This window comes from Salmo salar, chromosome 01, assembly GCF_965601325.2.
Source record: "Salmo salar chromosome 01, fSalSal1, whole genome shotgun sequence".
In the NCBI taxonomy this organism is placed as follows: Eukaryota; Metazoa; Chordata; class Actinopteri; order Salmoniformes; family Salmonidae; genus Salmo; species Salmo salar.
In genome coordinates this window covers 183,556,120-183,580,319 of record NC_138291.1, presented here as the reverse complement: position 1 = coordinate 183,580,319, position 24,200 = coordinate 183,556,120, and the positions used below count along the sequence as shown (strand labels likewise).

Sequence of the window (24,200 nt, the reverse complement as noted above, 5' to 3'; positions counted from 1 at the left end):
ATCCCAGTAGTCATCATGAATAGTCATCCCAGTAGTCATCATGATAGTCATCCCAGTAGTCATCATGATAGTCATCCCAGTAGTTATAATGACAGTCATCCCAGTAGTCATCATGATAGTCATCACAGTAGTTATAATGACAGTCATCCCAGTAGTCATCATGATAGTCATCCCAGTAGTTATAATGACAGTCATCCCAGTAGTTATAATGACAGTCATCCCAGTAGTCATCATGAATAGTCATCCCAGTAGTTATAATGACAGTCATCCCAGTAGTCATCATGACAGTCATCCCAGTAGTCATCATGATAGTCATCACAGTAGTTATAATGACCGTCATCCCAGTAGTCATCATGACAGTCATCCCAGTAGTCATCATGATAGTCATCACAGTAGTCATCATGACAGTCATCCCAGTAGTTATAATGACAGTCATCCCAGTAGTCATCATGATAGTCATCCCAGTAGTTATAATGACAGTCATCCCAGTAGTTATAATGACAGTCATCCCAGTAGTTATGACAGTCATCCCAGTAGTCATCCTGATAGTCACCACAGTAGTTATAATGACAGTCATCCCAGTAGTCATCATGATAGTCATCCCAGTAGTCATCATGACAGTCATCCCAGTAGTCATCATGATAGTCACCCCAGTAGTCATCATGATAGTCATCCCAGTAGTTATAATGACAGTCATCCCAGTAGTCATCATGAATAGTCATCCCAGTAGTCATCATGATAGTCATCCCAGTAGTCATCATGACAGTCATCCCAGTAGTCATCATGACAGTCATCCCAGTAGTCATCATGAACAGTCATCCCAGTAGTCATCATGAATAGTCATCCCAGTAGTCATCATGACAGTCATCCCAGTAGTCATCATGACAGTCATCCCAGTAGTCATCATGACAGTCATCCCAGTAGTCATCATGACAGTCATCCCAGTAGTCATCATGAATAGTCATCCCAGTAGTCATCATGACAGTCATCCCAGTAGTTATAATGACAGTCATCCCAGTAGTCATCATGAATAGTCATCCCAGTAGTTATAATGACAGTCATCCCAGTAGTCATCATGATAGTCATCACAGTAGTCATCATGATAGTCATCACAGTAGTCATCATGACAGTCATCCCAGTAGTCATAATGACAGTCATCCCAGTAGTCATCATGAATAGTCATCCCAGTAGTCATCATGAATAGTCATCCCAGTAGTCATCATGATAGTCATCCCAGTAGTTATAATGACAGTCATCCCAGTAGTCATCATGATAATCATCACAGTAGTCATAATGACAGTCATCCCAGTAGTCATCATGATAGTCATCACAGTAGTTATAATGACAGTCATCCCAGTAGTCATCATGAATAGTCACCCAGGCCTGAAGAAGAAACAAAAGGTATGTATGTAAAGCATCAGTTTGAGAAGTTGAGTCTGACCTATTGAACAACATGGTATGAACTGACTAGAAAGGAGAGTAGCAGACTGCAGCAGCTCAGTGGACAAGAGGAGGAAATACCCTCTGGTGCCGTACCATCTGCTAGGAGAAGAGAGACTCAATGACGAATGGGGTTAGTGTTATGAATTATGTTGTTGTGGAGTCCAGTTAGGGTTAAGGGTTTGGTTAGTGTTACGTAATGATGCTGATGTTGTTCTACTATGGACAGATGTTCATGATCAACCCCCTCCTCTCCTCCTCTCTTCCCATTACCTCCTAAACCTAACCCCCCTGACGCCCTATAACCCCTCCTAAACCCAATACCCCCTAACGCCCCAGAACCCCTCCTAAACCTGACGCCCCAGAACCCCTCCTAAACATAACCCCCAGAACCCCTCCTAAACCTAACCCCCCTGACGCCCCAGAACCCCTCCTAAACCTAACCCCACAACGCCCCAGAACCCCTCCTAAACCTAACGCCCCCCTGACGCCCCAGAACCCCTCCTAAACCTAACCCCACAACGCCCCAGAACCCCTCCTAAACCTAACGCCCCCCTGACGCCCCAGAACCCCTCCTAAACCTAACCCCACAACGCCCCAGAACCCCTCCTAAACCTAACCCCACAACGCCCCAGAACCCCTCCTAAACCTAACCCCCCTGACTCCCCAGAACCCCTCCTAAACCCAACCCCCCCACAACTCCCCAGAACCCCTCCTAAACCTAACCCCACAACGCCCCAGAACCCCTCCTAAACCCAACCCCACAACGCCCCAGAACCCCTCCTAAACCCAACCCCACAACGCCCCAGAACCCCTCCTAAACCCAACCCCCCCAACGCCCCAGAACCCAGATATCTCCCATGTGTGTTTCCCAGACTGACCAGAGCTGAGCTGAGCAGCATATTCTCACATCCCAACATCCCTGCTCAGCTCGTAAAAGTGTAGCTCTTCCATGTGAGTTCACCCCCTCCCTGGAGCTTCTAGCCCATTCCCACAGAACAAAACAGAAAGATAGATTGCTGATGGCTATATGAACCTAACCAACTCACTCCTAAATGTGAAGCATCAATTAAAGCTTTTCCTCCTTTTCATCTTCATGTCAGACTGGTTTCCCTTCCCGGCCCTAATTGAATGGAGCCATGGACCCCCTGTGTTTCTGTACTGCCTTCACAGTGCATCGGAGTTGTGCACTGGGGATGGGGACAGGGCGGGTGAACTTTATTACTGTGTTTATTCTGCCTCCACTGAAAGGGTTTGTGTGTTTGGTTGAATATAATCTGCAGCATCCCTCTTGTGGCTCAGCCCAGATATAAGGAAGGAGAGAGGAGGGAGAGGGGGAGGAGACAGGGAGGAGAGAAGGAGGGAGAGAAGGAGGAAAAGAAGGTGGAGAGAAGGAGAGAGGAGGGAGAAGAGGAATGAGAGAGGGAAGAAAGAGGAGGGAGAGAGGGAGGAGAGAGGAAGGAGAAAAGGATGAGAGAGGAAGAGGAGGGAAAGAAGGAGGTGAGAAGGAGGAGAGAGGGAGAGAGGAAGGAAAGAGGAGGGACAGGAAGAGGGAGAGAAGGAGGAGAGAAGAAGGAGAGAAGGAAATAGGAAGAAGAGAAGGAGGAGAGAGGAAGGAGAGAAGGAGGAGAGAGGAAGGGGAGAAGGAGGAGAGAGAAAGGAGAGAAGGAGGAGAGAGGAATGGGAGAAGGAGGAGAGGAGGAGAGAAGGAAGAGAGAGGAAGGGGAGAAGGAGAGAGGGAGAGGAGAAGGAGGAGAGAGGAAGGAAATAAGAGGAGAATGAGGAGGGAGGAAGGAGAGAAGGAAAGAGGAGGGAAAGAAGGAGAGGAGGACGTTTTGCAGCTGAAAGAGAGAGAGAGAGAGAGAGAGAGAGAGAACCTGTTAATCACAGTCCTCCTCACTGGAAACAAGGGATAAAATGGAGGGATTAGAACACAGGAGGTTGGTGGCACCTTAATTGGGGAGGACAGGCTCACGGCAATGGCTGGAGCAAAATATGTGGAATGGTAGGTATCACATGCATCAAACACATGGGCTCCATTCCATTTGCTCCTTTCCAGACATTATTATGAGCCCTCCTCCCCCCCTCAGCAGCCTCCTCTGGATTAGACGTGCAAAGTAATGACTTAACGCTAAATATGTTTTTAAAAGAGAGGAAGAGAGGAGATGTGAAATATGGAAGAGTGTTCCTGTCTTTCATATGCACAGCTCAGTACATGACTGTTAAACTGGCTATACTGCAGGTTTAGTGCAGCACAGACATCTGATGTTAAACCACATTTTAGGATCCGTTTGTGCTACTTATTTCTCTGGTTGAATTTTTATTTTCAGATTTAAAGGGGAGTGTGTTTAAAGGCATAAAGATCTGACACACATACTTAAACATTTGCCTTGATGAGTTGTGGAATGTCAAGCAGTAAGTACAGTACCAATCAATAGTTTGGACACACATACTCATTCAAGGGCTTTTCTGTATTTTTCCTATTTTCTACATTGTAGAATAATTAGTGAAGACATCACAACTATGAAAGAACACACATGGAATCATGTAGTAACCAAGAAAGTGGTAAACATATTTTTGATTCTTCAAAGTACCCACCCATTGCCTTCATGACAGCTTTGTACACTTTTGGCATTACCAAAATACCCAGTACTCTGGATATGCTCCTACCCTGTTCCTGTAACTACCCAGTACTCTGGATGCCATGGGCTCTCCTACCCTGTTAATGTAGCTACCCAGTACTCTGTATGCCATGGGCTCTCCTACCCTGTTCCTACCCAGTACTCTGTATGCCATGGTCTCTCCTACCCTGTAGCTACCCAGTACTCTGTATGCCATGGCCTCTCCTACCCTGTTCCTGTATCTACCCAGTACTCTGTATGCCATGGCCTCTTCTACCCTGTTCCTGCATCTACCCAGTACTCTGTATGTCATGGGCTCTCCTACCCTGTTCCTGTATCTACCCAGTACTCTGTATGCCATGGGCCCACCTACCCTGTTACTGTAGCTATCCAGTACTCTGTATGCCATGGCCTCTCCTACCCTGTTCCTGTAGCTACCCAGTACTCTGTATGCCATGGGCTCACCTACCCTGTTCCTGTAGCTATCCAGTACTCTGTATGCCATGGGCTCTCCTACCCTGTTACTGTAGCTACCCAGTACTCTGGATGCCATGGGCTCTCCTACCCTGTTCCCTGTAGCTACCCAGTACTCTGGATGCCATGGGCTCTCCTACCCTGTTCCTATCCAGTACTCTATATGCCATGGTCTATCCAACCCTGTTCATGCAGCTACCCAGTACTCTGTATGCCATGGGCTCTCCTACCCTGTTCCTGTAGCTACCCAGTACTCTGTATGCCATTGTCTCTCCAACCCTGTTCCTGTAGCTACCCAGTACTCTGTATGTCATGGGCTCTCCTACCCTGTTCCTGTAGCTACCCAGTACTCTGTATGTCATGGGCTCTCCTACCCTGTTCCTGTAGCTACCCAGTACTCTGTATGTCATGGGCTCGCCTACCCTGTTCCTGTAGCTACCCAGTGCTAAATTTGGAAAACCAAGTGATATCTGCTCAGGAACTAAATGTTTCACTAAGCTGTTGACAGCCAGTCTGCACACTCTAGAAAGGAATAAAGGAGGCTACTCAAAATCCAAAAGAAATTCACTATTATTGTAGGATAACTCTATAAGCCGCACTGCACAATCAATGCACCAACAGAATCAATGGACCAACAGAATCAATGAACCAACAGAATCAATGGACCAACAGAATCAATGAACCAACAGAATCAATGAACCAACAGAATCAATGGACCAACAGAATCAATGAACCAACAGAATCAATGAACCAACAGAATCAACGAACCAACAGAATCAATGAACCAACAGAATCAACGAACCAACAGAATCAATGGACCAACAGAATCAATGAACCAACAGCATCAATGAACGAACACCTATATGTGCTCTCTCAGACTCACGGATAGAAATGTTGGATCGTACATTAGCACAAGGCAACCCGTCCGTCCATCTATTTTTGTTGTTGTTGCTCTTTTGCAACCCAGTATCTCTACTTGCACAACATCATCTGCACATCAATCACTCTATCACTAATTGCTAAATTGTAATTATTTTGCCTCCATGGCCTATTTATTGCCTTACCTCCCTAATCTTACTACATTTGCACACACTTTATATATATTTTTTCTATTGTGTTATTGACTGTACATTTGTTTATTCCATGTGTAACTCTGTGTTGTTGTTTTTGTCGCACTGCTTTGCTTTATCTTGGCCAGGTCGCAGTTGTAAAAGAGAACTTGTTCTCAACTAGCTTACCTGGATAAATAAAGGTTAAATATATAAAATAACAAAAATACTGAATGAATAATAATGCAGTCTACACTCAAAGGCCATTACTCAAATGTGTTACATTTTTGGAGTCCAGGCTAGACCAATTATGTACCAAACACATCTTAAATCAGTATTGTTTTATTCATGTGTTTTGTCATGTGTAATATGCGGTATGGTATGTATTATATAAAGGAAAAGTCAGATTTTAATTCAGGGATTTTTTTGGGGCTTGGGCACATAAGACTATCTCTGAAACTCACTTAGACAATACCTTTGATGATACAATGGTAGCAATACAAGGTTATAACATTTATAGAAAAGATAGAAATGCCAATGGTGGAGGTTTGGCTGTTTATATTCAAAACCACATTCCTGTAAAGATTAGAGAGGATCTCATGTTAAATACTGTTGAAGTAATATGGCTACAGGTTCATCTGCCTCACCTAAAGCCCATTCTGGTGGGAAGCTGCTATAGACCACCAAGTGCTAACAGTCAGTATCTGGATAATATGTGTGAAATGCTTGATAATGTATGTGATATCAACAGAGAGGTATATTTTCTAAGTGATTTAAATATTGACTGGCTTTCATCAAGCTGCCCACTCATGAGAAAGCTTCAAACTGTAACCAGTGCCTGCAACCTGGTTCAGGTTATCAGTCAACCTACCAGGGTAGTTACAAACAGCACAGGAATGAAATCATCAACATGTATTGATCACATCTTTACTAATGCTGCAGAAATCTGCTCTAAAACGGTATCCAAATCCATAGGATGTAGTGATCACAATATAGCAGCCATATCTAGGAAAACCAACGTTCCAAAGGCTGGGCCTAATATAGTGTATAAGAGGTCATACAAGAGGTTTTGTAGTGATTCATATGTTGATGATGTAAAGATTATTTGTTGGTCCGTAATGTGTAATGAGGAGAAAACAGACGCTGCACTTGACACAATTAAAAAATCGAGTATTCCAGTTGCTAATAGGCAAGCAATGATTATGAAATTGACTGTAAAAACTGTTAAATCTCTGTGGATTTATGAGGAATTGAGAAATTGCTAGGTTGAGAGGGATGAGGCAAAAGGAATGGCAAATAAGTCTGGCTGCACAACCGATTGGGAAACATACTGCAAATTGAGAAATCATGTGACTATGATGTGACTTCTACCCCCAGACCATCAGGCTGCTGAATAGACACTACTAGCTTCTACTAGCTTCTACTAGCTTCTACCCCCAGACCATCAGTCTGCTGAATAGACACTACTAGCTTCTACTAGCTTCTACCCCCAGACCATCAGTCTGCTGAATAGACACTACTAGCTTCTACTAGCTTCTACTAGCTTCTACCCCCAGACCATCAGGCTGCTGAATAGACACTACTAGCTTCTACTAGCTTCTACTAGCTTCTACCCCCAGACCATCAGTCTGCTGAATAGACACTACTAGCTTCTACTAGCTTCTACCCCCAGACCATCAGTCTGCTGAATAGACACTACTAGCTTCTACTAGCTTCTACTAGCTTCTACCCCCAGACCATCAGTCTGCTGAATAGACACTACTAGCTTCTACTAGCTTCTACCCCCAGACCATCAGTCTGCTGAATAGACACTACTAGCTTCTACTAGCTTCTACCCCCAGACCATCAGTCTGCTGAATAGACACTACTAGCTTCTACTATTATTATGATTATTATTATTTGACCATGCTGGTCATTTATTAACATTTTAACATCTTGACCATGTTCTGTTATAATATCCACCCTGCACAGCCAGAAGAGGACTGGCCACCCCTCATAGCCTGGTTCCTCTCTAGGTTTCTTCCTAGGTTTTTGGCCTTTCTAGGGAGTTTTTCGTAGGGAGTTTTTCCTAGCCACCGTGCTTCTTTCACATGCTTTGCTTGCTGTTTGGGGTTTTAGGCTGGGTTTCTGTACAGCACTTTGAGATATCAGCTGATGTACGAAGGGCTATATAAAAATAAATTTGATTTGATTTGATACTAGCTTCTACCCCCAGACCATCAGGCTGCTGAATAGATATACTACTAGCTTCTACTAGCTTCTACCCCCAGACCATCAGACTGCTGAATAGACACTACTAGCTTCTACTAGCTTCTACTAGCTTCTACTAGCTTCTACCCCCAGACCACCAGGCTGCATAATAGGTGCTACTAGCTTCTACCCCCAGACCACCAGGCTGCATAATAGGTACTACTAGCTTCTACCCCCAGACCACCAGGCTGCATAATAGGTACTACTACTCCCCCATTTGCCCCTCCTTCCCTGCCTTCTCTTTGATCTGCACTGTTGGCGCTAGGAGTTTAATAGGTTCGCTGTATCCTGCTATTACATTTAAGACCATGTGGATGTGACTAATAAACTCTAATTTAATCTCTAATCTCTAATAAACTGTCACCGTGATCACCTGAAGAACATAAATATTGTCACGTTTACTTTGTTTGCAGACTGTAACAACACTGAAACTTTAAAAAATACAATCATTGCTCTCTTATCTAACCTACATGCTTGTCGTCTACAAATAAATGAAACGGGTACAAGTAACAAACATTAATTGAAGTATAGTCAATGTGTTAAGAGTTGGGTCATGTCTAAATACAGTAGCCAGGGAGAGGTGAGGTGGGGATTGGGATTAGTCTAGTTAACAGCATTTCTTAATCCTGCTCCTGGGAACCCAACGGGTTACCCATTGTTTGTATTTGCCCTAGCACGAAACCAATTCAAACAAACCACTTATCATCAAGCGATGAGGATTTGAATCAGGTGTATAGTGCTAATTCAATAACAGTATGTCTTCTTCCACTGTCCCTGTCCCACACTGGTCTCAAACCAGTACACCTTCCGACACTGTCCCTGTACCATACTGGTCTCAAACCAGTATATCTTCCCCACTGTCCCTGTCCCACACTGGTCTCAAACCAGTATGTCTTCCTCACTGTCCCTGTCCCACACTGGTCTCAAACCAGTATATCATCCTCCACTGGCCCTGTCCCACACTGGGCTCAAACCAGTATGTCTTCCTCACTGTCCCTGTCCCACACTGGGCTCAAACCAGTATGTTTTCTTCCACTGTCCCTGTCCCACACTGGTCTCAAACCAGTATATCTTCCCCACTGTCCCTGTCCCACACTGGTCTCAAACCAGTACACCTTCCCACACTGTCCCTGTACCATACTGGTCTCAAACCAGTATATCTTCCCCACTGTCCCTGTCCCACACTGGTCTCAAACCAGTATGTCTTCCTCACTGTCCCTGTCCCACACTGGTCTCAAACCAGTATATCATCCTCCACTGGCCCTGTCCCACACTGGGCTCAAACCAGTATGTCTTCCTCACTGTCCCTGTCCCACACTGGGCTCAAACCAGTATGTCTTTTTCCACTGTCCCTGTCCCACACTGGTCTAAAACAGTATGTCTTCCTCACTGTCCCTGTCCCACACTGGTCTCAAACCAGTATATCTTCCCCACTGTCCCTGTCCCACACTGGGCTCAAACCAGTAAATCTTCCTCACTGACCCTGTCCCACACTGGTCTCAAACCAGTATATCATCCTCCACTGTCGCTGTCCCACACTGGTCTCAAACCAGTAAATCTTCCTCACTGTCCCTGTCCCACACTGGTCTCAAACCAGTATGTCTTCCTCCACTGTCCCTGTCCCACACTGGTCTCAAACCAGTATATCTTCCTCCACTGTCCCTGTCCCATACTGGTCTCAAACCAGTATATCTTCCTCCACTGTCCCTGTCCCATACTGGTCTCAAACCAGTATGTCTTCCTCCACTGTCCCTGTCCCACACTGGTCTCAAACCAGTATGTCTTCCTCACTGTCCCTGTCCCACACTGGTCTCAAACCAGTATATCATCCTCCACTGGCCCTGTCCCACACTGGGCTCAAACCAGTATATCATCCTCCACTGGCCCTGTCCCACACTGGTCTCAAACCAGTACACCTTCCGACACTGTCCCTGTACCATACTGGTCTCAAACCATTATATCTTCCCCACTGTCCCTGTCCCACACTGGTCTCAAACCAGTATGTCTTCCTCACAGTCCCTGTCCCACACTGGTCTCAAACCAGTATATCATCCTCCACTGGCCCTGTCCCACACTGGGCTCAAACCAGTATGTCTTCCTCACTGTCCCTGTCCCACACTGGGCTCAAACCAGTATGTCTTCTTCCACTGTCCCTGTCCCACACTGGTCTAAAACAGTATGTCTTCCTCACTGTCCCTGTCCCACACTGGTCTCAAACCAGTATATCTTCCCCACTGTCCCTGTCCCACACTGGGCTCAAACCAGTAAATCTTCCTCACTGACCCTGTCCCACACTGGTCTCAAACCAGTATGTCTTCCTCCACTGTCCCTGTCCCACACTGGTCTCAAACCAGTATATCTTCCTCCACTGTCCCTGTCCCATACTGGTCTCAAACCAGTATATCTTCCTCCACTGTCCCTGTCCCATACTGGTCTCAAACCAGTATGTCTTCCTCCACTGTCCCTGTCCCACACTGGTCTCAAACCAGTATATCTTCCTCCACTGTCCCTGTCCCACACTGGTCTCAAACCAGTATATCTTCCTCCACTGTCCCTGTCCCATACTGGTCTCAAACCAGTATGTCTTCCTCCACTGTCCCTGTCCCACACTGGTCTCAAACCAGTATGTCTTCCTCACTGTCCCTGTCCCACACTGGTCTCAAACCAGTATATCATCCTCCACTGGCCCTGTCCCACACTGGGCTCAAACCAGTATGTCTTCCTCACTGTCCCTGTCCCACACTGGGCTCAAACCAGTATGTCTTCTTCCACTGTCCCTGTCCCACACTGGTCTAAAACAGTATGTCTTCCTCACTGTCCCTGTCCCACACTGGTCTCAAACCAGTATATCTTCCCCACTGTCCCTGTCCCACACTGGGCTCAAACCAGTAAATCTTCCTCACTGACCCTGTCCCACACTGGTCTCAAACCAGTATATCATCCTCCACTGTCCCTGTCCCACACTGGTCTCAAACCAGTAAATCTTCCTCACTGTCCCTGTCCCACACTGGTCTCAAACCAGTATGTCTTCCTCCACTGTCCCTGTCCCACACTGGTCTCAAACCAGTATATCTTCCTCCACTGTCCCTGTCCCATACTGGTCTCAAACCAGTATATCTTCCTCCACTGTCCCTGTCCCATACTGGTCTCAAACCAGTATGTCTTCCTCCACTGTCCCTGTCCCACACTGGTCTCAAACCAGTATATCTTCCTCCACTGTCCCTGTCCCACACTGGTCTCAAACCAGTATATCTTCCTCCACTGTCCCTGTCCCATACTGGTCTCAAACCAGTATGTCTTCCTCCACTGTCCCTGTCCCACACTGGTCTCAAACCAGTATGTCTTCCTCACTGTCCCTGTCCCACACTGGTCTCAAACCAGTATATCATCCTCCACTGGCCCTGTCCCACACTGGGCTCAAACCAGTATGTCTTCCTCACTGTCCCTGTCCCACACTGGGCTCAAACCAGTATGTTTTCTTCCACTGTCCCTGTCCCACACTGGTCTCAAACCAGTATATCTTCCCCACTGTCCCTGTCCCACACTGGTCTCAAACCAGTACACCTTCCGACACTGTCCCTGTACCATACTGGTCTCAAACCATTATATCTTCCCCACTGTCCCTGTCCCACACTGGTCTCAAACCAGTATGTCTTCCTCACTGTCCCTGTCCCACACTGGTCTCAAACCATTATATCATCCTCCACTGGCCCTGTCCCACACTGGGCTCAAACCAGTATGTCTTCCTCACTGTCCCTGTCCCACACTGGGCTCAAACCAGTATGTCTTCTTCCACTGTCCCTGTCCCACACTGGTCTAAAACAGTATGTCTTCCTCACTGTCCCTGTCCCACACTGGTCTCAAACCAGTATATCTTCCCCACTGTCCCTGTCCCACACTGGGCTCAAACCAGTAAATCTTCCTCACTGACCCTGTCCCACACTGGTCTCAAACCAGTATATCATCCTCCACTGTCCCTGTCCCACACTGGTCTCAAACCAGTAAATCTTCCTCACTGTCCCTGTCCCACACTGGTCTCAAACCAGTATGTCTTCCTCCACTGTCCCTGTCCCACACTGGTCTCAAACCAGTATATCTTCCTCCACTGTCCCTGTCCCACACTGGTCTCAAACCAGTATATCTTCCTCCACTGTCCCTGTCCCATACTGGTCTCAAACCAGTATGTCTTCCTCCACTGTCCCTGTCCCACACTGGTCTCAAACCAGTATATCTTCCTCCACTGTCCCTGTCCCACACTGGTCTCAAACCAGTATGTCTTCCTCCACTGTCCCTGTCCCATACTGGTCTCAAACCAGTATATCTTCCTTACTGTCCCTGTCCCACACTGGTCTCAAACCAGTGTATCTTCTGTCCCTGTCCCACACTGGTCTCAAACCAGTATGTCTTCCTCCACTGTCCCTGTCCCACACTGGTCTCAAACCAGTATATCTTCCTCCACTGTCCCTGTCCCATACTGGTCTCAAACCAGTATATCTTCCTCCACTGTCCCTGTCCCACACTGGTCTCAAACCAGTATGTCTTCCTCCACTGTCCCTGTGCCGCACTGGGCTCAAACCAGTATGTCTTCCTCCACTGTCCCTGTGCCGCACTGGTCTCAAACCAGTATGTCTTCCTCCACTGTCCCTGTCCCATACTGGTCTCAAACCAGTATATCTTCCCTACTGTCCCTGTCCCACACTGGTCTCAAACCAGTGTATCTTCTGTCCCTGTCCCACACTGGTCTCAAACCAGTATGTCTTCTTCCACTGTCCCTGTCCCACACTGGTCTCAAACCAGTATATCATCCTCCACTGTCCCTGTCCCACACTGGGCTCAAACCAGTATGTCTTCCTCACTGTCCCTGTCCCACACTGGTCTCAAACCAGTATATCTTCCCCACTGTCCCTGTACCACACTGGTCTCAAACCAGTACACCTTCCGACACTGTCCCTGTACCATACTGGTCTCAAACCAGTATATCTTCCTCACTGTCCCTGTCCCACACTGGTCTCAAACCAGTATATCTTCTGTCCCTGTCCCACACTGGTCTCAAACCAGCATGTCTTCCTCCACTGTCCCTGTCCCACACTGGTCTAAAACAGTATATCTTCCTCACTGTCCCTGTCCCACACTGGTCTCAAACCAGTATATCTTCCCCACTGTCCCTGTCCCACACTGGGCTCAAACCAGTAAATCTTCCTCACTGACCCTGTCCCACACTGGTCTCAAACCAGTATATCATCCTCCACTGTCCCTGTCCCACACTGGGCTCAAACCAGTGTATCTTCTTTCCCTGTCCCACACTGGTCTCAAACCAGTATATCTTCCTCCACTGTCCCTGTCCCATACTGGTCTCAAACCAGTATGTCTTCCTCCACTGTCCCTGTCCCACACTGGTCTCAAACCAGTATATCTTCCTCCACTGTCCCTGTCCCACACTGGTCTCAAACCAGTATATCTTCCTCCACTGTCCCTGTCCCATACTGGTCTCAAACCAGTATGTCTTCCTCCACTGTCCCTGTCCCACACTGGTCTCAAACCAGTATATCTTCCTCCACTGTCCCTGTCCCATACTGGTCTCAAACCAGTATGTCTTCCTCCACTGTCCCTGTGCCGCACTGGGCTCAAACCAGTATGTCTTCCTCCACTGTCCCTGTGCCGCACTGGTCTCAAACCAGTATGTCTTCCTCCACTGTCCCTGTCCCATACTGGTCTCAAACCAGTATGTCTTCCTCCACTGTCCCTGTCCCACACTGGTCTCAAACCAGTATATCTTCCTCCACTGTCCCTGTCCCACACTGGTCTCAAACCAGTATGTCTTCCTCCACTGTCCCTGTGCCGCACTGGGCTCAAACCAGTATGTCTTCCTCCACTGTCCCTGTCCCATACTGGTCTCAAACCAGTATATCTTCCTCCACTGTCCCTGTCCCATACTGGTCTCAAACCAGTATGTCTTCCTCCACTGTCCCTGTCCCACACTGGTCTCAAACCAGTATATCTTCCTCCACTGTCCCTGTCCCACACTGGTCTCAAACCAGTATGTCTTCCTCCACTGTCCCTGTGCCGCACTGGGCTCAAACCAGTATGTCTTCCTCCACTGTCCCTGTGCCGCACTGGTCTCAAACCAGTATGTCTTCCTCCACTGTCCCTGTCCCATACTGGTCTCAAACCAGTATATCTTCCCTACTGTCCCTGTCCCACACTGGTCTCAAACCAGTGTATCTTCTGTCCCTGTCCCACACTGGTCTCAAACCAGTATGTCTTCTTCCACTGTCCCTGTCCCACACTGGTCTCAAACCAGTATATCATCCTCCACTGTCCCTGTCCCACACTGGGCTCAAACCAGTATGTCTTCCTCACTGTCCCTGTCCCACACTGGTCTCAAACCAGTATATCTTCCCCACTGTCCCTGTACCACACTGGTCTCAAACCAGTACACCTTCCGACACTGTCCCTGTACCATACTGGTCTCAAACCAGTATATCTTCCTCACTGTCCCTGTCCCACACTGGTCTCAAACCAGTATATCTTCTGTCCCTGTCCCACACTGGTCTCAAACCAGCATGTCTTCCTCCACTGTCCCTGTCCCACACTGGTCTAAAACAGTATATCTTCCTCACTGTCCCTGTCCCACACTGGTCTCAAACCAGTATATCTTCCCCACTGTCCCTGTCCCACACTGGGCTCAAACCAGTAAATCTTCCTCACTGACCCTGTCCCACACTGGTCTCAAACCAGTATATCATCCTCCACTGTCCCTGTCCCACACTGGGCTCAAACCAGTGTATCTTCTTTCCCTGTCCCACACTGGTCTCAAACCAGTATATCTTCCTCCACTGTCCCTGTCCCATACTGGTCTCAAACCAGTATGTCTTCCTCCACTGTCCCTGTCCCACACTGGTCTCAAACCAGTATATCTTCCTCCACTGTCCCTGTCCCACACTGGTCTCAAACCAGTATATCTTCCTCCACTGTCCCTGTCCCATACTGGTCTCAAACCAGTATGTCTTCCTCCACTGTCCCTGTCCCACACTGGTCTCAAACCAGTATATCTTCCTCCACTGTCCCTGTCCCATACTGGTCTCAAACCAGTATGTCTTCCTCCACTGTCCCTGTGCCGCACTGGGCTCAAACCAGTATGTCTTCCTCCACTGTCCCTGTGCCGCACTGGTCTCAAACCAGTATGTCTTCCTCCACTGTCCCTGTCCCATACTGGTCTCAAACCAGTATGTCTTCCTCCACTGTCCCTGTCCCACACTGGTCTCAAACCAGTATATCTTCCTCCACTGTCCCTGTCCCACACTGGTCTCAAACCAGTATGTCTTCCTCCACTGTCCCTGTGCCGCACTGGGCTCAAACCAGTATGTCTTCCTCCACTGTCCCTGTGCCGCACTGGTCTCAAACCAGTATGTCTTCCTCCACTGTCCCTGTCCCATACTGGTCTCAAACCAGTATATCTTCCCTACTGTCCCTGTCCCACACTGGTCTCAAACCAGTGTATCTTCTGTCCCTGTCCCACACTGGTCTCAAACCAGTATGTCTTCTTCCACTGTCCCTGTGCCGCACTGGGCTCAAACCAGTGATCCTCTGTTCACAATCATTTTTTACAACAAAACATTTTTGAATCTGAAGTTCAGGCCTGTTTTTCTTTTGAAGCCAGAAGGAGGCTAGTATCAGCTACATTTATGCCTTTACTAGACTATGGGGATATTTTATATATGAATGCTTCCGCTCAGTGTTTGAGATCAATTGACACCCTTTACCATGGAGCATTGAGATTTATTTTAAACTGCAAAGCCCTTACGCACCACTGCACTTTGTATACCAGGGTTGGCTGGCCTTCTCTAGTCACTCGTAGGCTCAGTCACTGGTATACTTTTATTTATAAAGCCATTTTGGGTTTACTACCTTTTAATTTGGGCATTTTTATTGTTCAGAAATGTGGTGGGTCGTCTCTTCGTTCGCTGGACTTTATCCTGCTAACTGTTCCAAATGTCCGAACTGAATTTGGTAAAAGGGCTTTTATTTACTCTGCGCCATCGGCTTGGAAACGCCTTACAAAATACTGTTAAACTGGAAGAACTCGTCCCGATTGGTGTTTTTAAATCATTAAGGATTTTGAGGCTGATTCCCTGACCTGTCAATGTTTCTAATTTGCTGTTTTATGATTTTGTTATACTCTTGTGAATTCTGTTTTTTTACTAGATCACCTGTAGTTATTCATGTTGTCTGTCTGTAAATGTGTAATAACTTGGTGCTGCCTACCTTGACCAGTATGCTCTTGAAAAAGTGATTTCAAATCTCAACGAGCACTTCCCGGATAAATAAAGGTTAAATAAAATAAAATAAAAACACGTGACCAACCTCCTTGACAATGTTTGAGCCACCCAAAAGGAACCAATTGGATGGCTCCATTCATGTCTCCTCTCTCTCTCTCTCTCTCTCTCTTAGACCATGGTACTGAACTCCTCCTCATCACTACTCATTCATGTCTCCTCTCTCTCTCTCTCTCTCTCTTAGACCATGGTACTGAACTCCTCCTCATCACTACTCATTCATGTCTCCTCTCTCTCTCTCTCTCTCTCTTAGACCATGGTACTGAACTCCTCATCACTACTCATTCATGTCTCCCCTCTCTCTCTCTCTCTCTCTCTTAGACCATGGTACTGAACTCCTCCTCATCACTACTCATTCATGTCTCCTCTCTCTCTCTCTTAGACCATGGTACTGAACTCCTCATCACTACTCATTCATGTCTCCTCTCTCTCTCTCTCTCTCTCTCTCTCTCTCTCTCTTAGACCATGGTACTGAACTCCTCCTCAACACTACTCATTCATGTCTCCTCTCTCTCTCTCTCTCTCTCTTAGACCATGGTACTGAACTCCTCCTCAACACTACTCATTCATGTCTCCTCTCTCTCTCTCTCTCTCTTAGACCATGGTACTGAACTCCTCCTCAACACTACTCATTCATGTCTCCTCTCTCTCTCTCTCTCTCTTAGACCATGGTACTGAACTCCTCCTCATCACTACTCATTCATGTCTCCTCTCTCTCTCTCTCTCTCTCTCTCTCTCTTAGACCATGGTACTGAACTCCTCCTCATCACTACTCATTCATGTCTCCTCTCTCTCTCTCTCTCTCTCTTAGACCATGGTACTGAACTCCTCCTCATCACTACTCATTCATGTCTCCTCTCTCTCTCTCTCTCTCAGACCATGGTACTGAACTCCTCCTCATCACTACTCATTCATGTCTCCTCTCTCTCTCTCTCTCTCAGACCATGGTACTTACTGTACTTGTGCTCCTCAGTCTTGCCTTCGTCGTTCTTCAGTGAGACGAGGTGGTGGCATTGGGGGGTTGCCCTCGGTCTCTTTCATCAGAGGCAGGCATCTCCAGGGGAATACTGAGGGGGGAGAGAGGGATAGATGGGAAGGAGAGAAAGGTATTTATAAAAAAGGAGCCATTGAGCCATTGAGGAGCTTAGGGGAGGATATTGACGTGGAAGCGAAAGGTGGTGTTGACCCCATACATCTCCTAGTTGAACATCTCACTGGCATCCCAGCCTTTAGACAGAGAGATACAAGGGAATGGTGGTTAGTGTGTGTCTCACTGTGTGTCACAATGTCTGTCTCACTGTCTGTCTCACTGTCTGTCTCACTGTCTGTCTCACTGTGTGTCTCACTGTCTGTCTCACTGTGTGTCTCACTGTCTGTCTCACTGTGTGTCTCACTGTCTGTCTCACTGTCTGTCTCACTGTGTGTCTCACTGTCTGTCTGTCTCACTGTGTGTCTCACTGTCTGTCTGTCTCACTGTCTGTCTCACTGTCTGTCTGTCTCACTGTGTCTCACTGACTGTGGAGAAGTATAGGTTATATAGGTAGTATAGGTAGTATATAGGTAGTATATAGGTAGTATAGGTAGGATAGGTAGTATAGGTAGTATATAGGTAGTATAGGTCGGATAGGTAGTATATAGGTAGTATAGGTAGTATATAGGTAGGATAGGTAGTATAGGTAGTATAGGTAGGATAGGTAGTATAGGTCGGATAGGTAGGATAGGTAGTATAGGTCGGATAGGTAGGATTGGTAGGATAGGTAGTATAGGTGGTATAGGTAGTATAGGTAGTATATAGGTAGTATATAGGTAGTATATAGGTAGTATATAGGTAGGATAGGTAGTATAGGTAGTATATAGGTAGTATATAGGTAGTATATAGGTAGTATATAGGTAGGATAGGTAGTATAGGTAGTATATAGGTAGTATAGGTAGTATATAGGTAGTATATAGGTAGTATATAGGTAGTATATAGGTAGGATAGGTAGTATAGGTAGTATATAGGTAGTATAGGTAGTATATAGGTAGTATATAGGTAGTATATAGGTAGGATAGGTAGTATAGGTCGGATAGGTAGTATAGGTAGTATAGGTAGTATAGGTAGTATATAGGTAGTATATAGGTAGGATAGGTAGTATAGGTAGTATAGGTAGGATAGGTAGTATAGGTAGTATATAGGTAGTATAGGTAGGATAGGTAGTATAGGTAGTATATAGGTAGTATAGGTAGTATATAGGTAGTATAGGTAGTATAGGTAGTATATAGTAACAGCATAGCAACAGTATAGTAACAGTGTAGTAACAGTATAGTGACAGTGTAGTAACAGTCAGGTGGCAGTATAGTGACAGTGTAGTGACAGTGTAGTGACAGTAACAGTGTAGTGACAGTATAGTAACAGTGTAGTGACAGTGTAGTGACAGTAACAGTGTAGTGACAGTAACAGTATAGTGACATTGTAGTGGCAGTGTAGTGACAGTAACAGTATAGTGACATTGTAGTGACAGTGTAGTGACAGTAACAGTGTAGTGACAGTGTAGTGACAGTAACAGTGTAGTGACAGTGTAGTGTAGTGGCAGTGTAGTGACAGTAACAGTGTAGTGACAGTGTAGTAATGGTGTAGTGACAGTGTAGTAACAGTGTAGTAACAGCGGAGTGACAGTGTAGTAACAGTGTAGGGACAGTGTAGTAACAGTATAGTAACGGTGTAGTGACAGTGTAGTGACAGTGTAGTGACAGTGTAGTAGTGACAGTGTAGTAACAGTGTAGTAACAGTGTAGTATCAGTGTAGTATCAGTGTAGTGACGGTATAGTGACGGTGTAGTAACAGTGTAGTGACGGTGTAGTGACAGTGTAGTGACAGTGTAGTGACAGTGTAGTAACAGTGTAGTAACAGTGTAGTAACAGTATAGTGACAGTGTAGTAACTGTGTAGTAACAGCGTAGTATCAGTGTAGTAACAGCGTAGTAACAGTGTAGTAACCGTACCCTGCTCCTCTCTCCTCTGTAGGAGCCAGTATTCAGTATGAGCTTATGGGAGGAGACGTCACCTTGAAGTGTGGTTCTCTGGACAGCGATGCCAGCGTGACGTGGAAGGTAAACGGGACGGACGTGAAGGCACGCCACCGGGAGGAGGGGTCTAGACTCATACTGATGGAGGTGGACCTCTCTAACAACGGACTCTACAGCTGCTTTCAGAACCCCAATGGCGAACGACGGGACCAGATCAACCTGCGCATCGGAAGTGAGTTCTAATGCCCATCATGCCCCTCTCTCTTTCTCTGCACATGGGCAGTGAGATCTAATGCCCATCATGCCCATCTCTCTTTCTCTGCACATGGGCAGTAAGTTCTAATGCCCATCATGCCCCTCTCTCTTTCTCTGCACATGGGCAGTGAGTTCTAATGCCCATCATGCCCCTCTCTCTCCCTCCCCCCATGGGCAGTGAGTTCTAATGCCCATCATGCCCCTCTCTCTTTCTCTGCACATGGGCAGTGAGATCTAATGCCCATCATGCCCCTCTCTCTCCCTCCCCCCATGGGCAGTGAGTTGTAGTAATGAGATGTTCTCTCTCTGATCTCCTCTCTGACCTGTGGTTGGTCTGTGTTTATCTGTCTACTCTATGACCAGGCATCCTGGCTCTGACACACACTCACAGCAGTCTGGCGCTGTCTCACACCTGAACAGCTTGTCTGGATGCACCCAGCTGAGTATTTTCAGAGCCTCATTAATAACAATAGGTGGCATCTTCTGACACTCCCTCCCTCCCATTACCCCTGCCATTCTCCCATTACCCCTCCCTTTCTCCCTCCCTCCCATTCTCCCATTACCCCTCCCTCCCTCCCATTACCCCCCTCCCTCCCATTACCCCCCTCCCTCCCATTACCCCTCCCTCCCTCCCATTACCCCCCTCCCTCCCATTACCCCCCTCCCTCCCATTACCCCCCCTCCCTCCCATTACCCCCCTCCCTCCCATTACCCCCCCCTCCCTCCCATTACCCCTCCCTCCCTCCCATTACCCCCCTCCCTCCCATTACCCCCCTCCCTCCCATTCTCCCATTACCCCTCCCTCCCATTACCCCCCTCCCTCCCTCCCTCCCATTACCCCCCTCCCTCCCTCCCTCCCATTACCCCCCTCCCTCCCTCCCTCCCATTACCCCCCCTCCCTCCCTCCCTCCCATTACCCCCCCTCCCTCCCATTCTCCCATTACCCCTCCCTCCCATTACCCCCCTCCCTCCCTCCCTCCCATTACCCCCCCTCCCTCCCATTACCCCCCCTCCCTCCCATTCTCCCATTCTCCCCCCCTCCCTCCCATTACCCCCCTCCCTCCCTCCCTCCCATTACCCCTCCCTCCCATTCTCCCATTACCCCCCTCCCTCCCATTACCCCCCCTCCCTCCCATTACCCCTCCCTCCCATTACCCCTCCCTCCCTCCCATTACCCCTCCCCCCCCTCCCCCCTCCCTCCCTTTCACCCTCCCTCCCTTTCAGGCCAGTGGGACTGATGGAGTATTGTGGGTTGGGTAACAGGCCAGTGGGACTGATGGAGTATTGTGGGTTGGGTAACAGGCCAGTGGGACTGATGGAGTATTGTGGGTTGGGTAACAGGCCAGTGAGACTGATGGAGTATTGTGGGGTTGTGTAACAGGCCAGTGGGACTGATGGAGTATTGTGGGTTGGGTAACAGGCCAGTGGGACTGATGGAGTATTGTGGGTTGGGTAACAGGCCAGTGGGACTGATGGAGTATTGTGGGTTGGGTAACAGGCCAGTGGGACTGATGGAGTATTGTGGGTTGGGTAACAGGCCAGTGAGACTGATGGAGTATTGTGGGTGGTGTAACAGGCCAGTGAGACTGATGGAGTATTGTGGGTTGTGTAACAGGCCAGTGGGACTGATGGAGTATTGTGGGTGGTGTAACAGGCCAGTGAGACTGATGGAGTATTGTGGGTTGTGTAACAGGCCAGTGAGACTGATGGAGTATTGTGGGTGGTGTAACAGGCCAGTGAGACTGATGGAGTATTGTGTAACAGGCCAGTGAGTGTCACTGTGTGATGTCATAGTGTTATTGTCTTAGCCTGCATTACAAGAGGAACCCTATTCCCTATGTAGTGCACTACGTTTGACCAGGGCCCAAAAGGAGTGATGCTGAGGGCCCATAGAGTTCTAGTCAAAAGCAGTGCACTCTGTAGGGAATAGGGTGCATCCTTAGTATTGCAGCATTGCTAACCATCTCTTCTCCTGGTCACCAGTTAGTGTGAATCTGTAGAGCTGTTTGGACTGTAGACAAGGCATTGTTAGAGCTGCAATCTGACTTTGTTGCCTTACAAAAGACCCTGGTTTGTTTAAAACTTATAATTAATGTGGGCAAGACTAAATGCATGTTGTACTCTAATCCTCACAAATAAAAACAATTAATCAGATGGACTACTTACTCTTTGAATGGTTCAGATGATCTGGTTAAGAAGCTGAGATTTAAAGTAGGTTTATTTGATAGAAATACTGTAGATTATATCTCTCCTAAAACAGCAGGAAGCAGATTGTACAGTTAACTTTCCTGTCAGTTCTTGATACACATATTTAACCCCTTATTTCTGTTGGCACTAAACTACCTCCATACTTCCATTCATTTGTATGGGTTACCTTCAGATGAAGGTTTAATATCTATATATATCTCCATACTTCCATTAATTTGTACGGGTTACCTTCAGATGAAGATTTAATATCCATATATTTCTCCAGTTTTAGCTTCTAATTTTTAAAATGAATCTATCCAGAAATAAGTCTCTCACTGTTGCCTCCTGCTATCGACCCCCCCTCAGCTCCCAGCTGTGCCCTGGACACCATATGTGAATTGATTGCCCCCCATCTGTCTTCAGTGTTCTTTCTGCTAGGTGACCTAAACTGGGATATGCTTAACACCCCGGCCGCCCTGCAGTCTAAGCTAGATGCCCTCAATCTCACACAAATTATCAAGGAACCCACCAGGTACAACCCTAAATCCGTAAACATGGGCACCCACATAGATATTATCCTGACCAACTTGCCCTTCAAATACACCTCTGCTGTTTTCAACCAGGATCTAAGTGATCACTGCCTCATTGCCTGCATCATTTATGGGTCCGCGGTCAAACGACCACCCCTCATCACTGTCAAACACTCCCTAAAACACTTCTGAGAGCAGGCCTTTCTAATCAACCTGGCCCGGGTATCCTGGAAGGATATTGACCTCATCCCATCAGTGGAGGATGCCTGGTTGTTCTTTAAAAGTAATTTCCTCACCATCTTAACCTGTTGGGGGTAGGGGGCAGTATTGACACGGCCGGATAAAAAACGTACCCGATTTAATCTGGTTACTACTCCTGCCCAGTAACTAGAATATGCATATAATTATTGGCTTTGGATAGAAAACACCCTAAAGTTTCTAAAACTGTTTGAATGGTGTCTGTGAGTATAACAGAACTCATATGGCAGGCCAAAACCTGAGAAGATTTCAAGCAGGAAGTGGCCTGTCTGAGAAGTAGTGTTTCATCTTGGCTCTTTTTATTGAAGACTGAGGATCTTTGCTGTAACGTGACACTTCCTACGGCTCCCATAGGCTCTCAGAGCCCGGGAAAAAGCTGAATGATATCGAGGCAGCCCCAGGCTGAAACACATTTACGCTTTTGGCAAGTGGCCGATCAGAGGAGAATGGGCTGAGGCGCGTGCACGAGTCGACCCCGTGCTTTATTTTCTTTCGTCTGTTTACCTAAATGCAGCTTCCCAGTCGGAATATTAATTTTAAACCAACATTTGTTATTGAAGTAGAAGTCCTGGGAGTGCATTCTGACGAAGAACACCAAAGGTAATAACATTTTTCTTATAGTAAATCTGACTTTGGTGAGTGCTAAACTTGTCCGATTTCAAAAAGGCTTTACAGCGAAAGCAAAACATTAGATTATGTCAGCAGAGTACCCAGCCAGAAATAATCAGACACCCATTTTCAAGCTAGCATATAATGTCACAAAAAACAAAACCACAGCTAAATGCAGCACTAACCTTTGATGATCTTCATCAGATGACAACCCTAGGACATTATGCTATACAATACATGCATGTTTTGTTCAATCAAGTTCATATTTATATCAAAAAACAGCTTTTCACATTAGCATGTGACGTTCAGAACTAGCATTCCCACCGAACACTTCCGGTGAATTTACTAAATTACTCACGATAAACGTTCACAAAAAACATAACAATTATTTTAAGAATTATAGATACAGAACTCCTCTATGCACTCGCTATGTCCGATTTTAAAATAGCTTTTTGGTGAAAGCACATTTTGCAATATTCTGAGTACATAGCCCAGGCATCACAGGGCTAGCTATTTAGACACCCAGCAAGTTTAGCCTTCACCAAACTCCGATTTACTATTAGAAAAGTTTGATTACCTTTGGTGTTCTTCGTCAGAATGCACTCCCAGGACTGCTACTTCAATAACAAATGTTGGTTTGGTTCAAAATAATCCATTGTTATATCCAAATAGCGGCGTTTTGTTCGTGCGTTCAAGACACTATCCAAGGGTGACGAAGGGTCATGTGCACGACGCATTTCGTGACAAAAAAATTCTAAATATTCCATTACCGTACTTCGAAGCATGTCAACCGCTGTTTAAAATCTATTTTTATGCCATTTTTCTCGTAAAAAAACGATAATATTCCGACCGGGAGTGGTGGTTTTCGTTCAAAGATAAGACATGGAGTCGACTCGTGCACAAGCCTGAGTCTCACAGTACTGTGACCAGCCACTATCCAAACGCGCTAATGTTTTTCAGCCAGAGCCTGCAAAGCCACGATTCAGCTTTTTGCCGCCTTCTGAGAGCCCATGGGAGCCGTAGGAAGTGACAGCAGAGATCCCCTGTATTGGATAGAGATAATCAAGAAGGCCAAGAAATTGTCAGACAGGGCGCTTCCTGCATGGAATCTTCTCAGGTTTTGGCCTGCCATATGAGTTCTGTTATATTCACAGACACCATTCAAACAGTTTTAGAAACTTTGGAG

At 46.7% G+C, this 24,200-nt stretch overlaps 1 protein-coding gene across 2 annotated transcripts in view; it reads left to right on the top strand.

The window, feature by feature from the left end:
- LOC106572571 (ciliary neurotrophic factor receptor subunit alpha) overlaps window positions 1-24,200 on the top strand; it is a 329,676-nt gene that overhangs the window by 191,504 nt on the left and 113,972 nt on the right. For both annotated transcript variants that reach the window (XM_045694243.2, XM_082957103.1), the window contains one exon: window positions 19,174-19,407. In XM_045694243.2, coding sequence (XP_045550199.2) covers window positions 19,174-19,407 — 234 coding nt within the window. The remainder of the gene's footprint in view (window positions 1-19,173; window positions 19,408-24,200) is intronic.